The 14,120-nt window shown below is 46.8% G+C and overlaps 1 protein-coding gene across 3 annotated transcripts in view; it reads left to right on the forward strand.

Moving 5' to 3' along the window:
- ZDBF2 (zinc finger DBF-type containing 2) overlaps window positions 1–13,439 on the forward strand; it is a 46,181-nt gene extending 32,742 nt beyond the window's left edge. For all 3 annotated transcript variants that reach the window (XM_088449483.1, XM_088449484.1, XM_088449485.1), the window contains one exon: window positions 10,004–13,439. In XM_088449483.1, coding sequence (XP_088305609.1) covers window positions 10,004–12,647 — 2,644 coding nt within the window. In that variant the 3' untranslated portion in view covers window positions 12,648–13,439. The remainder of the gene's footprint in view (window positions 1–10,003) is intronic.
- The last annotated feature ends 681 nt before the right edge of the window (window positions 13,440–14,120 follow it).

The following is a 14,120-nucleotide window of genomic DNA, read 5'->3' on the forward strand; positions in this document are numbered from 1 at the left end:
GGTGATGGCAGTTATGGCTGCCCACCTTCGGGGTCAGGGTATACGGCTGTTGCCATACCTGGACGATCTTCTGCTGCTGGAAAGCTCCCCGGAGGTGCTTCTTCGACGTCTCCACCTGACCATTGCTTGTCTTCAAGCACAGTGGTGGTTGATAAATTGGAAGAAGTCCTCTCTGATCCCATCACAACAGATGGTCCATCTGGGAGCACTTCTGGATTCTGGTCAACAAAGGATTTTCTTGACTCCGGAAAAGGTGTCCTCAATACAACTGACGATACACAGTTACCTGAGCAGTGGCAGAGTGTCGGTCAATTCAGCAATGAGAGTCCTGGGGTCCATGGTGTCGGCATTCGACATGGTGGAATTTGCCCAGTTCCATTCCAGGCCCCTGTAGGGGCAGATTCTATTGGAGTGGAATGGGTTACCTCACCGGATCCGATCCCAGATGCTGGTTTTGTCCCCGGAAGTGCGCCGGTCTCTGGCGTGGTGGCTTCAGTCAGCTCATCTCGTCCAGGGTCGCCCCTTTTGGATCCCGGACTGGGTTCTGCTTACGACAGCTGCCAGTCTCCGGGGTTGGGGGGCAGTGACCGGCTCGTTGTCTCTTCAGGGCCGTTGGTCAGCGGAGGAAGCCGCCCTTCCCATAAACGTTCTAGAGCTGCGGGCGGTGTACCGTGCTCTACTGTCGTCAGGCACCGTTCTTCACGAAAGAGCAGTTCAGGTGCAATCGGACAACGCTACCACGGTAGCGTACATAAATCACCAGGGAGGGACTCGCAGTCGAGCTGCAATGTCAGAGGTGTCTCAGATCCTGGCTTGGGCGGAGTGCCACCTTCCGGCAATCTCGGCAGTCTTCATCCCGGGAGTCCTCAACTGGGAGGCAGACTTCCTCAGCCGTCACGACGTGCATCCCGGGGAATGGTCGCTTCACCCAGAGGTGTTTCAACTTCTCGTGGACAAATGGGGACTGCCGGAGTTGAACCTGATGGCCTCCCGTCACAACTGCAAGTTGCCTGTGTACGGCTCAAGGACAAGAGATGCAGGCGCAAGCCTAGTGGACGCACTGTCGGTGAAATGGACGTTTCACCTAGCGTACCTGTTCCCTCCGATCTCCCTGCTACCTCGGGTACTCAGAAAAATCAAACAGGACGGGGGCACGTTTCTGCTGGTGGCTCCAGCGTGGCCCAGACGTCCTAGGTACTCCGATCTCAGAAGCTTGTCTGTAGACGCTCCGTTCCTTCTGCCTCAGCGTCTGGACCTGCTGTCTCAGGGGCCCTGCCTTAACCCGGATCTGGGTCGGCTGTCTTTGACGGCGTGGCTCTTGAGACAGCCGTCTTAAGGTCCCGGGGTTTTTCAACCTCTGTCATCGGTACCATGCTGAGGGCGCGCAAGCCTGCCTCTGCACGGATTTACCACAGAGTGTGGCACACTTACTTTCAGTGGTGTGAGTCCAGAAACTTTGATCCTCAGGTGTTCAGGGTTTCTAGGATTTTGGCATTTCTACAGTCAGGTCTTGACCTGGGCTTACGTCTTGCTTCCCTGAAGGTTCACGTATCGGCTCTGTCTGTTTGGTTCCAATGACGGATTGCTACCCTGCCTGATGTTCACACCTTTTTCCAGGGTGTGCTTAGGGTTCAACCTCCCTTTGTGCCTCCAGTGGCTCCATGGGACTTGGCGGTGGTTCTTCGGGTCCTGCAGGGACCTCCCTTGGAGCCTCTTGAGTCCGTTGACCTCAAGTGGTTAACACTGAAAACTGTTTCTCCTGGCAATTGCTTCAGCCAGGAGGGTATCCGAGTTGGGGGCACTTTCATGTAGTCCCCCCTTCCTAATTTTTCACCAGGACAGGGCCGTGCTTCGTACTCGTCCTGAGTTTTTGCCTAAAGTAGTCTCTAAGGCCCTCATTCAGAGCCGTACGCTCTGAGCAGAGCGCACGCTCTGAATGAGGGCCGCCCTCCATGAAAATGGAGCGTCCTCCTGGACGCTCGTATAGCTGTGGGTCACCACCCACAGGCTATACGAGCGTGCAGTTTGATGGTCGTGACCATCGAAACTGCGAGCCGGAGCCTGCGGTTGAGGTTTTCAACCGCAAGCTCCGGAGTGATTTTGGCTCTATCAGAGCCAAAACCACTCCCACTGACATCACTAGTGATGTCAGTGGGCCGGCTTCTGATGGGAGGCACGCCCCCGGCACGCCTACCAAAGGGGGCGTGCTGTCAATCAACATCGACAGCCGCCCCCTTTGATCAGACACAACGAGCGAAGGACTTTCCTTCGCTCGTCGCGTCTGGCGCATGCGCACGACGGAGCTCCCTCCGTCGTGCGCATGCTCAGTGCACACCATCGACCCACTTGCGAGCGGACAGCTGCTTGCGAGTGGGTCTGAATCAGGCCCTAAGTTCCACATCAATCAGGAACTTGTGGTACCAGCTTTTCAATCTCCTGATCTTACAGCTGGTGAGGCTTCATTGGACGTTGTCCGTGCTCTCAGAGTTTATGTTGATCGGACTGCTTCTGTAAGAAAGTCCGATTCCTTGGTTGTCCTCTTTGGTTTTCATAAGAGGGGTTGGCCTGCCAACAAACAAACGTTTGCCCGTTGGCTTTGTTCTGTTATTAGGGAGGCTTATATACAGGAACGTTTACCTGTTCCAGCCTCTGTTAAGGCTCATTCCACTCGGTCTGTGGGTCCTTCTTGGGCTGCTTGACGTGGTGCCTCTGCTGTTCAGCTCTGTAAGGCGGCCACTTGGTCTTCAATTCAGACATTTTTGAGGTTTTATGCGTTTGACACCTTTGCCTCTCAGGATGCATCCTTTGGGCGCAGGATTCTCCTTTCTGCACAGGAGAACTGCTTTGGGACATCCCCAAGGTCAACTCTGTGGACCCCCTATGGACCCTGAAGTAGAAAACAAGAGATATGGTAAGAACTTACCTTTGTTATCTCTGTTTCTACGAAGTCCATAGGGTCCACAGGGTGCCCGCCCTGACGCACCTGGCTTCAAATGGGCTGTGTGACTGGTCACCGGTTTTCCGTCTCCCATTTCTGTGAGTATGGTTTCTTGTGTGTTCCAGTCTTCCTTCTCTCTGTTTAGTCTCCTCCTCCGGCCTTGGCTGCTTACCAACTGAGGTGCCTGTGGCTCGGGGGTGGGGTATAGAGGAGGACGGACCCAAGTGCATCCTGGGAGCAGTAAAAGCTTTAACTGTGTGGTGCCCGTGGATCCAGATCCAGCTATACCCCAAGGTCAACCCTGTGGACCCTATGGACTTCGTAGAAACAGAGATAACAAAGGTAAGTTCTTACCATATCTCTTGTTATAGAGTAGGGTTAGGTGCCGGTGTAAGGAGTATAAAGTAGGGTTAGGTGCCGGTGTAACGAGTATAGAGTAGGGTTAGGTGCCGGTGTAAGGAGTATAGAGTAGGGTTAGGTGCTGGTGTAAGGAGTATATAGAGTAGGGTTAGTTGCCGGTGTAAGGAGTATAGATTAGGGTTAGGTGCTGGTGTAAGGAGTATATATAGTAGGGTTAGGTGCTGGTGTAAGGAGGATAGAGTAGGGTTAGGTGCTGGTGTAAGGAGTAGGGTTAGGTGCTGGTGTAAGGAGTATAGCGTAGGGTTAGATGCTGGTGTAAGGCGTATAGAGTAGATTAAAATATAAGTAAAGGAAGGAAAAGCATATGAAGGAAGAGGGCCCTGCTCGTGAGAGCTTACATTGTAAAGGGGAGGAGCAGACAGGCAGGGGTGACACAGATCGGGTAGACAATGAGCACAGGACAGAAGGTTAGAATGAGAGATGGTTGGATTCGTATTATACGGTATGTGAGGAAGTCATTTGGGGTAAGAGAGCTACGCCACTGACATTCTACGTTACGTGAGAGTTATGTAGACGTTTTATTACTGTGGAAAGCCACGGCTGTCATTTCAGTTTATGTGGAGTGTGATGGGTAGCTGGAGCCACTTTATCAAGGGCTATGTAAAGAGTTTGGTTCAGGTGTGATACAGCAGCAGTCTCGGGAGCAGTTTGGTTCAGGTGTGATACAGCAGCAGTCTCGGGAGCAGTTTGGTTCAGGTGTGATACAGCAGCAGTCTCGGGAGCAGTTTGGTTCTGGTGTGATACAGCAGCAGTCTCGGGAGCAGTGAATGTAGAAGTTGGTGACAGTAGTTGTTGGGGCGATGTGGTCTATTGGTGACAATAACGATAAGTTGTGACAGTGTGGATTCCATAAGGCACATTTAGTGATTTGGAGGGTACATGTGTACTGGCAATTACTCTAATATACGGATGGGCAATTATATCTGGGGGGGGCACTTAAAGAACTTTAGTAAGGGGTCGGGGGCCGCAAGATAGATAAATAAAATAGGTGGACGACATGTTCCTAAAATGCCTAGACCCCTACACACGATCCTGATCAGCCATCACACTCCTCTACGCACCCTTTATAGGCTCTCCGCTCCATATGCCCCCTATATGCCCTCTCTTCCACATACCCATGATAATCCCAATATGCCCATCAGAATTCCGCCCAGCCTACTTCCCTTTGCCACTGGAGCACTCTTTCCTCTTCACTAGAGCACGCTGACGCTGCGATTGACTCACTGACCTCTCTACGCTGGTGTAAGTAATGTGAGGCGTCCACAGCCGCCAGCGCACTCTCACAATCCTGCGTGACCCTGGTTCTGCTCCCAGGGAGCCGTCAGCCGCTTTAAAGGATGCCCTAAAGTTCCGAGGTAGCTTGGAGGAGAGGGCAGCGTACAGGCTGTGTTGGCGTGGGACATAAATTGCCCGGCGGGCCACAGTTTGCCCATCCCTGCTCTAATATGCCCAGCGGATACTGTATGTGATATAAATCATTGCTCTTCACTGGGTTTCGGCACCATCTTTGAATTTTAATACCTCGCGATTTGAAATGCCCGTGTTACTATTTTGCAGATGGCCATAGCTTCCCAGCAAGAAATGGGCATTCATCTTTACGCCAGAACTTTTATATGTGCAGTTGTAAAGCCCTTAGAATTTGCCAGCACTATTTAAATAAATATTAATAAATGTGCGGAAGGTAACATATTGATAATCACTAGCTTCATTTATGATGTGCATGTTTAATGAACTTTTCTCATGATTTATTTGTTTGTCGTTTTGATTTGTGTTTCTCAGTATGAAATGAGATATTATATTTTTGTTACATATGAATAAAAATACTTTAAAAAAAATATATATATACTTTGGTACCAGCTTGGCCGATAGAACATTTATAATTGGAGTTTCCTAAGAAAAGCAACACCTGGTCTAATGTGTTTTGTCCACAGACTTCTTGTGATAAAGCCCCGCGGAACGTCGCTTTTCGTAACGTCGCTCCAGATGTTAATGTATTTGCTGGATTCTTTTTTTTCTTTTTTTTTTTTTTTTTTTTTAAGTACGTGTTTATTAAAAGGTCAGCACAGTAGCAAAATAACAAGCAGAAAATGCGCAATCACATGACAGCCGTAAGTAACCAGGCAGCTGGAGTGCCAGTAATGATAAACGGTAACAGCAGTGGAACTATATGGGGATTTATAAAGAAGAAAAGATAAGTGGGGGAAGGAGACAGCGGGGCTAGAACCGTCTTAGGGCCGTATTCAATTAGCGGCGAAAAAGTTTCGCCGGTGACTTCATTTCACCAGCGGAAACGTATCCCCATATTCAATTGTTGCGACTTTTCGCCGGTTGCGAAAACGCAATGCAATGTACCCGGCGGAAAAGTTTTGCCTATGAATAGCTGGCGGAAAAAAGTGCATAATAGCGGTTTTATGACCTTAGGACAGGTCCTTAAAGGTAAACTGCGTCAAAAAAAGAATTAAAGAATGTCTTTGAAAAAGGGGGCGAAAAAGTTCAAAGTTGGAGTACAAACTTAAAAACTAGCGAAATAGACTTTGGGGGGGGGGGTCTGCAAGTATGGGGGAGGTGTTTTTTTTTATTACAGGTGTTTGGTGAAGGTGCGTTTTTAACGCTTTTTAAGACCTCACTTTAGCAATTTTTAACCATGTTTGCCCCCATTTTCATCTACCCCAAATTTGCTGGGACTGCTTTTTTTTTTTGCAAAACAACCTGCAAAATACTATTCTTCACCACTTGTGCAAAGACGCAAAATAGCACCAACTGAGAGCATTTAAGCACCGCAAATACCTCCAGCAGGGCTATTCAGGGGTATACATAGTGATCCCCCTTGCCAGTGCATCTTTTGGGGGGTGTCAGGCTGATTTCCCCATATCTGTCAGCACTTTTTGATGGTTTGTGTGTCGCCGGGACGCGTTTTCGCGTCCTTTGTAATTAAATACGGGGATAAGCGGGAACGCTCGCGATACTTTTTCGCATGCCAAACCAGCGATGTCGCCGAAAAGTTCGGCATGCGAAAAGTACTGGACTTTTCTCTTCTAATTGAATCTGCCCCTTAAGGTGGCCATACACGGTGAGATTCAAAGTTGGTAAGATCAGTTGTACGATTTCCCTTAAAATTCTTCCCTTGAAATTCTTCATAAGATGTGGTGAAGTGGTGTACGATTGATCATTAAGATCGTAGGATAAGATGCATAGAAGTGAATCAGGTTGTACTCAGAAGATCGTAGGTCTCTCTGCAAAACCATTTGATCTGCGATCCAACTAGAGGACGGCGGGGACGCGCAACGGGGGTCTTAGAAGACACAAAATACACATATTTTCATAAGATTGGTCTGTACAACCTGTAGAAACTGCCCAAATCGTGTGAAAAATCGTCCCGTGTATGGCCAGCATCAGAGAGAGGGGAAAAGAGGAAAAAGGTGGGAGAGGAGATTATGTGTAGGGGGAACTAGCATAAAAGGGTAGCCAAGGACCCCAGACCTTGTCAAAGGGCCTGGAGGACTCCCTAATAATGCTGACGGTTATGAACTCCATGTGGTGGATGTGCTATATCCTACTAATAATTGAATGAAGACAGGGACTGGGCAGCGGTTTCCGGTCAGGTAAGCTGACGGCTGTCTGCAGAGAGAATGTGCCTAATAAGTTTATTTTGCTGGTGGTGGGTGACCGCGGGGATAGTGCGAGATAACAGTTAGGTTCCAAGGGTATCGGGAGCTGGAGAATCGCAGAAATCAGATTTTTAATATCTATCCAGGAACCAGTAAGTTTCGGACAGGCCTACCAAATATGGAGGAACGTTCCTCCTAACGAGCAGCTGCGCCAGCACCTGTCGGAGGCATCGGAATGCATTTTTTAAGGTGGGTTGGGGATATAGGGCCTGAATCATTATAGATCGCTATTGTGATCGCATCTCCGTAATCACATGCAGGTCTGCTGCGAAAATATGCTAATGAATGCTAACGCAAAGTCGTCGCAGACCAACCTAAAGACGCCCACTTCCCCTATCTCACATACGTAATACCATGCAGTCCAGCGAAAAAACATCGGTACCATCAAGTAACGTTGGAGCCTCACGCACACTTACGACAGGTCAGACCGTCCTGCACGCAGTGAGCATTCAAGCTGCGTATGCCGTCGCAGTGGGTAATTTATGCACGTACATGTAACAGTGTTCAAACGGTCAGGTACGCCTGTGTTTTTTTGACCACCTCCCCCCCTCTCCCCCCAGTCACCACCCCAAAACATTCACTGCCTGTCAATCACTCTGCGATGGCTCTCCATGGTTTTCGTAACACCAGTGCGGTCGCAATGATACTTTCGCACACGCGCACTGCGATGCATGCGTAGTACGCAACAATCGGCCGTCTGCATACGCTTACATGAGGCGGCATTCATCGCCCGCCGCCTTCAATAGGAAATGCCGCTTCCGTGTGTACGGGGATTCCCACACACGCAGTTGCAGCGGCAGGACCCAGCTGTGCACGGCCGAGGACATACACCAGGTGAGCGTCATATCAGCGTGTACTCCCTGGTTACGGCTATGAATAGCGTGCTGTGGCGGTGATATGTAAGTCCGGTCCCCTTCTCTCTCCCTCGTCACTTGACGCACAGAGACATGAGCCTTGTGTCAGCCAGCCACATATAATACATACCTGCACTGGTTTGGACGACTTTGTGGAGTAGCAGCTCATTTATTATTACATAAGTAATTGGAGCCTCACTAAGGAGGCATTAAGAGCTGGTCAAGGTTGGATATATTACATTTGCTGAAGTGACACATTGATACATTGTCCTATCCATATGCCACTTTCTAACTTGAATCTTCACCTAAGGATTGACTGACACTAATAACTGCTTCATCTGCATAATATTGGCGCATACAGCTGGTGCTCCTCCTATACAATTTGGAATAAGATCGTGGACTGTATATTTGAGATTATCTTTTCTCACTTTTTATCCTATTTTATTACACAAGTATAATTTTCTGTATGCAGACTATATATATATATATATATATAGTGTGTGTGTTGAACATTTGCTTATTGATTGTCTTTTTCGAATACAAATATATTTACTATATACAGTGCAATAAATGTATATCTATATAGAGTTGAGGTGTGTCTCTTGGCTCTGGGATAGTCCTATTGGTGCCATCATTTACTTTATTAAATGTTTTCAATTACGCCAGATTTTTTATGTCATTATTTATTCAACTATACATGAAGAAGCGCTCTGTGAAACGATAACGTTTCAGTATCTTAGGGAAGCACCTATAGTATCAGTGACGTGAAGTAATCATTCTCAGTATAAGTCATTACGTCATATAGAGGCAGACGACTCCTTACCACACTGCTGCAGGTCACTGATGTCGGAGGGTTAACCTTCAGCAGTCAGACGGATGCGCGAACATATTCCTGTACAGTACTCTACCACCATGTATGACGGTTGTTATTTGTGGTTCTTGTTGTGATACATTGGGTTTGTCTTTTGTCAGACATGGCTTTGTGCATGAAGACCAAACAGCTGTAACCTGGTCATGTCTGTCCAGCAGGCATTGTTCCAGAAGTCTTGCGTTCCTTTCAGATGCAACATTGCACGCCTAAGCCAAGTTTTTATTATTGAACAGTTTTCCTTTTATCTTCTGATGGTAGTAGTATTAGGTTTAAAGTGTAAAGTGTTGTTCTTCAAGCATCTTCGGCCAGATTTGCTGGCATCGCCACTCCTGGGAAGATTGCCAGCTGTATTCAGCCTTCTCCATTTGTAAATAATCATTGTCTCTGTAGAATGGACTTGATCAGAAGTGGCCTCATAACACTTTCCAGGCTGATGAGCTGTAGCAGTCGGCACTTCCTAATTATCAGCACTGACAGTAGCCCCTGGCTCACCTACCCTTCCCTTCTGATGTGGATGCAGTAAGGAGGTACTTAGTATCTACCCATGGCTTCTTCGCGTGGATTTTTTTTTTTTTCTTCTTGAATAAATAATGCCAAAGTCAAATCTGTTTGGGACATTTGTCACATTTATTTATTATATTTTAGGACATGATGATGACCAGATGAATGTTTATGGTGTCCTGATATTTAAAAATATTAATTTGGTTTAACAAAATGTTGGCTGTTTTCTTCTTCTCATGGCTATAATGCTCATATACCATACAGGTACAGGACCTGCCAGGCACCGTTAGGGACTAAAATAACCTAGATCTGGTAAGCACGTCTATTCTGATGGTCCAGCAATTGGATCCATACAAGAAAGTAGCCGGGCAATGTTATTGAGGTTGGTAACTAGAGAAGGTCGGATAATTGAGACCATCTTCACATCCTGGATTGGAGATAACAGAATGACAGAGGTCAAGGGTGGGAGTATGCTCTCCTATAACATAACACATTGTGTGACATTTGTAGAGACTAGAGCACTGACGTCGCACATTCGGACAATGCCGGGACTAGCAGCGATTATGACTGTATGAAAGAGGAGCAACACCTGCTGGAGAGTAGGGCCCGGCAAATTAATATTGTTGCAATTATCCCAGGTTCACTTGAATTTTTTTTATTTATTTTTTGCAGGGTATTTTTTTTTATAACATTAAAACACATTTGGTAAACATTTCCATAAGTATTTAAACAGTACATCTTTGTTTTTCAGACCAACTTATGATGATATACCAGAAGTGGGCACGCTTTCTTCTTCGTCAGAAGACCAGTGCTTCATTCTACCACCCCCCCAAACACAGACGAGTAAAGCCACTGCTTCCAAAATAGCAAAAACGGAATTGGACAAGAACTGCGTGCTTGGTCCACATAGCTCAAAGGACGACGCTAGGAAAATGGCACTCACACAGACCTGCAATAACCATCCTGATCGAGAGCCGTGTTCCACAAGAGAGGATCCTCAGCAAAGAAGTCTTGCATTCAGTAATACATTAACCATTGGGCAAGGACCCTTAAGTACAGCAGTAAATACCGTTCCTCTAAGTCCTCCCTTTAGCCCCTCTCCTTTCTTTACACCCAACCAGTTGACTGCAAAAAAAATTGGTTCTTTTGAAACTCCACTTTCTGTATTATGCTTAGGGCCCAATAAGAACAGAAACGTGAAGCATGGAAAGGGAATCAAGTGCCCCTGTCCCAATATGACTACAAGCCCCACAAGTGCTATAAAAAATAGACAATTTTATTTCCAAGGCAGCTGTTGTAATTTGACCTCAGGTACATTATTTGGAAAAGGAAGCGTTTTAAAATGTCAGGAGAGGAAAGAAGTTAATCTCAGGGACTGCGTGTTGGCTAATGACTTTAAAAGAACGGGAACTGTTGGAGAAGGTTCTAGCCCTCTTCAAGACAAAGGGAAGCACTTGCTCAGTGGTAAGACCTTTGTAGATGATATCATTGAGGCTGTCATATGGAAATACTGCCATGAACCGTCGTCAATGAGGTCTTCAGAAAAAGACGATAAAAGTGTCTCCTCATTAAATGTTAAGTCGATTGTTAGTTGCAGTGAGGGTTCAAGTCTAAGTTTTGAATGGAATGTACCAATGCAGCTAGGAGAGGATAATTCCAAGCTGGCGATTCCAAACTTAGACGTGCTCAAAGAATCTAGTGTGAAGATCGATGAAGACTACAAGTCGAAACTTAAATGTGTTCTCAATGGAAAACCAGAAAGTGATACAAAAGCTATAAAGTCTGAACATAAAGAAGAGATTCTTCCAGCCCTGAATCACGTGCCTCCATCCTTTGTTGGCAAAACCTGGTCCCAAATAATGCATGAAGATGACTTGAAAGTTGAAGCTCTTGTCAAGCAGTTTAGGAAGGGAAAGTTCCATTGCTACTTCGAAGATGGAAATTTAATGAATGCTGGCAGCAAGAGACGTCATAAAAAGAGAGAGACAGAAAAGAAAGAGGAGACACAGGCCGGTGACTGGAAGGAATCGCAAAAAGTTGACGTCCTGCAGTTATTTGAAGATATTTGTGAGGATCATCACTCGGATACTCATAGTATTAAGTCAGAAAGGTTGTTAAAACCCAAGCACCCTAAACCCTGTAGAAGATCGTGGAGACAAACGTCAAGATGCCAAGTCGTTAAGGTCAGCCATGGTACTCAGACAAGTGTGGTCAACTTTCCCGTGATAAGAAAGAAAATCCTGAAAAACGAACCACAGCAGAGTGTGTTTGATGATTTCGCAGAAGAAAGTACACCAGACATGAAAACTCGGATGTGTGCTCTGAAGCTTCCAGAATCCTACACCAAAATCTTAACCCCTTTGCAACCCAAGACTATGGTCTATGTTCTTTCCCACCCAGACATAAAACCGGGGACTTGTAAAGCAGCTTGCATCGCTAGCAGAGGCCGCAATCAATACTCTACTGACAGTAGGGACTCTATATATTATAAATATAAGCAATCCCCTCTGAAGTATTATGATCCCTTGACTAATCGTATTCTAAAAACCCCTCCTAGGAATTCAGCAGCAGGCTTGGGTAGCAATGCACCCTGTGTTCGGAAGCTGTTTAGAAGTCTAAGTAGCGAAGGGAATGTCGATAAACCAGAGTTAGGACAAAAGAAGTCTCTGAGCACTTGTTCTGTGGCTTCTGTACGCACAGAGTCTGCCAAAGGAAAGGATCTGAACTCAAGCACAAATGGAGGGGGATCCTCAGTCAGCACAAACTATATCGGCAGTGCTTGTGCAAGATCAGGGCACCCCGATAAGCCATATGCACACTTTTCTCTCTCCCCTTCTAATGCCAGAGGCACCCAGGCCAAGGAAGACCTTCAGCAAAGTTCCTCAAGGGCACAATCTCTAAAAACATTGAGGCCAAAGAAAATGATTGGAAGAGCGTCTCCTAAGTCGTCAGCGAGGAAGGAACCAAAAGCTGCTCCACAACGTAAGGACAATCCACAGAGGATGGTAAAGAATTTAGGAAAACTTGCACAAGCTAAGAAACGACCCAGAAGGAAGTCTTCCTCCCCGAAACTAACCAGGGGGTTTGTACAGGTCTGTCGACTAAGTCAGAAAACGGGCACAAGCCGACGCAATGAGCAGCCCGTCGGGGAACATAGGACACGTGTAAAGTCACAGTTTGTTTCACTAAAGCCTGCAAAGAGAAAATCGAGCCTGACTAAGCCACGTAAGAACGCACAGAATCAAGACAAAACTGTTACTAGAGCGCAAAGTGACGCGTCTGATGTTATCGTCCATAACATCATACACCATCTGCGGAGCAGACGCATCACTACAACCACAGCGTCCAGCACCAGACCTCTCGCTAATACGCTCAAGAGGAGAAAAGTCAGATAAAGTTCTGTTCCGATTTCTTTATTTATAAAAGGCTAAAACACTGTGTTCCGGAAAACGGGTAATATAGTATTTTTTGTACTATTTTTTTTTTTATTTTATAATTGTTGAAGATGAGAATTGAGCTAATTTCCAAATTATTTTACAAGTTCCTTGTTCTTATTGTAAAATGATAGATTTGTTTATTTTATAAATCTATGTAAACAGATAAGTACGTTGGTGTTATTGTATTGAATTGCATATGATAAGCCTGGAATATAGGGTCTGGTGCAGACCAGGAGGCTAACGTCGCAGAGTTGTGCGTTATCATGCCAAAGCCGCACGCTGCCGGCTTCGGCCATCTGAATAGCCCTCAGGTTACGCAGGAAGTCCGGCAAAATTGTGCTGCCTGGGCCAGTGATGCTGCATTCAAGGACTCAGCTGCTGGCATCGGCACATCCAGAAAATGGTGCCAATATGCTCACGTCTTCTAAAACTCTCCCCGTCACCGGCCCTAAATGCTAGCAGCATGTCAGTCATGCTACGGCTGATCGCAGATCATTATTGGAGATTTATGGAAATATTGGCTATATACGTAAGTCTCTGGGCACGCTTCTATTCAGCGCGATGTAAATAGCGCCGGGAGTGTGCTCCCGGAGCTATTCAATACATCGCGCTGCCAAGTCCGACTAATGATTTCTTCTCTCATCCCTCCGGGGGATGAGATAAGAAATCCGACAAAAGTCCCGGCGCGAGGCTGTTTTCTGCCCTTCGCGCCTGGAAGACAGCCTCGCGCCGGGAAGTTAGGTCGGGGAATGCCCGTTATCGCGCCTAAAGACCCTGTTTAAGGCGCGATAACGAGCCTTCCCTGACCTAACATCGCGATGAATTGAATAGCTCCGGGAGCTATCTCCCGAGGCTATTTACATCACGCTGAATAGAATCATGCCAGGCCTATAGTGCCCTGCCAGCATACGGTATTACTGCAAAATAGGACGCTCAGTGTTCCTCTTATCTATTAAACCAGTTGCCAATTGCTTTCCAAATTGTGTGGGGTAGATATATAAGATGCCCATACACCCAGCAATTTCCACATGGTAGATCCAATTAAAAGCGCAATTTCTGCATGTATGGGCCTAACGCTAATCACAGATAATCTCTAAGCTCTGCCAGATGTGGTCACCAGATTGGGTACAGGATGCCGGCATTCGGGATCCCGCATGTCAGACGCCAGCATCCTGACTAGGTTACCATTCGGACGGCTCGAGGTAAGTATACCTAACCCTCCCTCCCCGATGCCTAAACCTAACCCTCCCTCCCCGATGCCTAAACCTAACCCTCCCCCTAGTGCCTAAACCTAACCCTCCCCCTAACCCAGCTACTTACCTTCGGGATTCTGGCATCGGCATTCTGACCGCCGGAATTACCCTCTGTTGGGTTATTGAACGTACCCCGTGGTCACCTGTCTAACATTGTATCTAACGGTTTATGTCCACT

Source organism: Taudactylus pleione, unplaced genomic scaffold (genome assembly GCF_031769625.1).
Source record: "Taudactylus pleione unplaced genomic scaffold, aTauple2 ptg000486l, whole genome shotgun sequence".
NCBI lineage: Eukaryota > Metazoa > Chordata > Amphibia > Anura > Myobatrachidae > Taudactylus > Taudactylus pleione.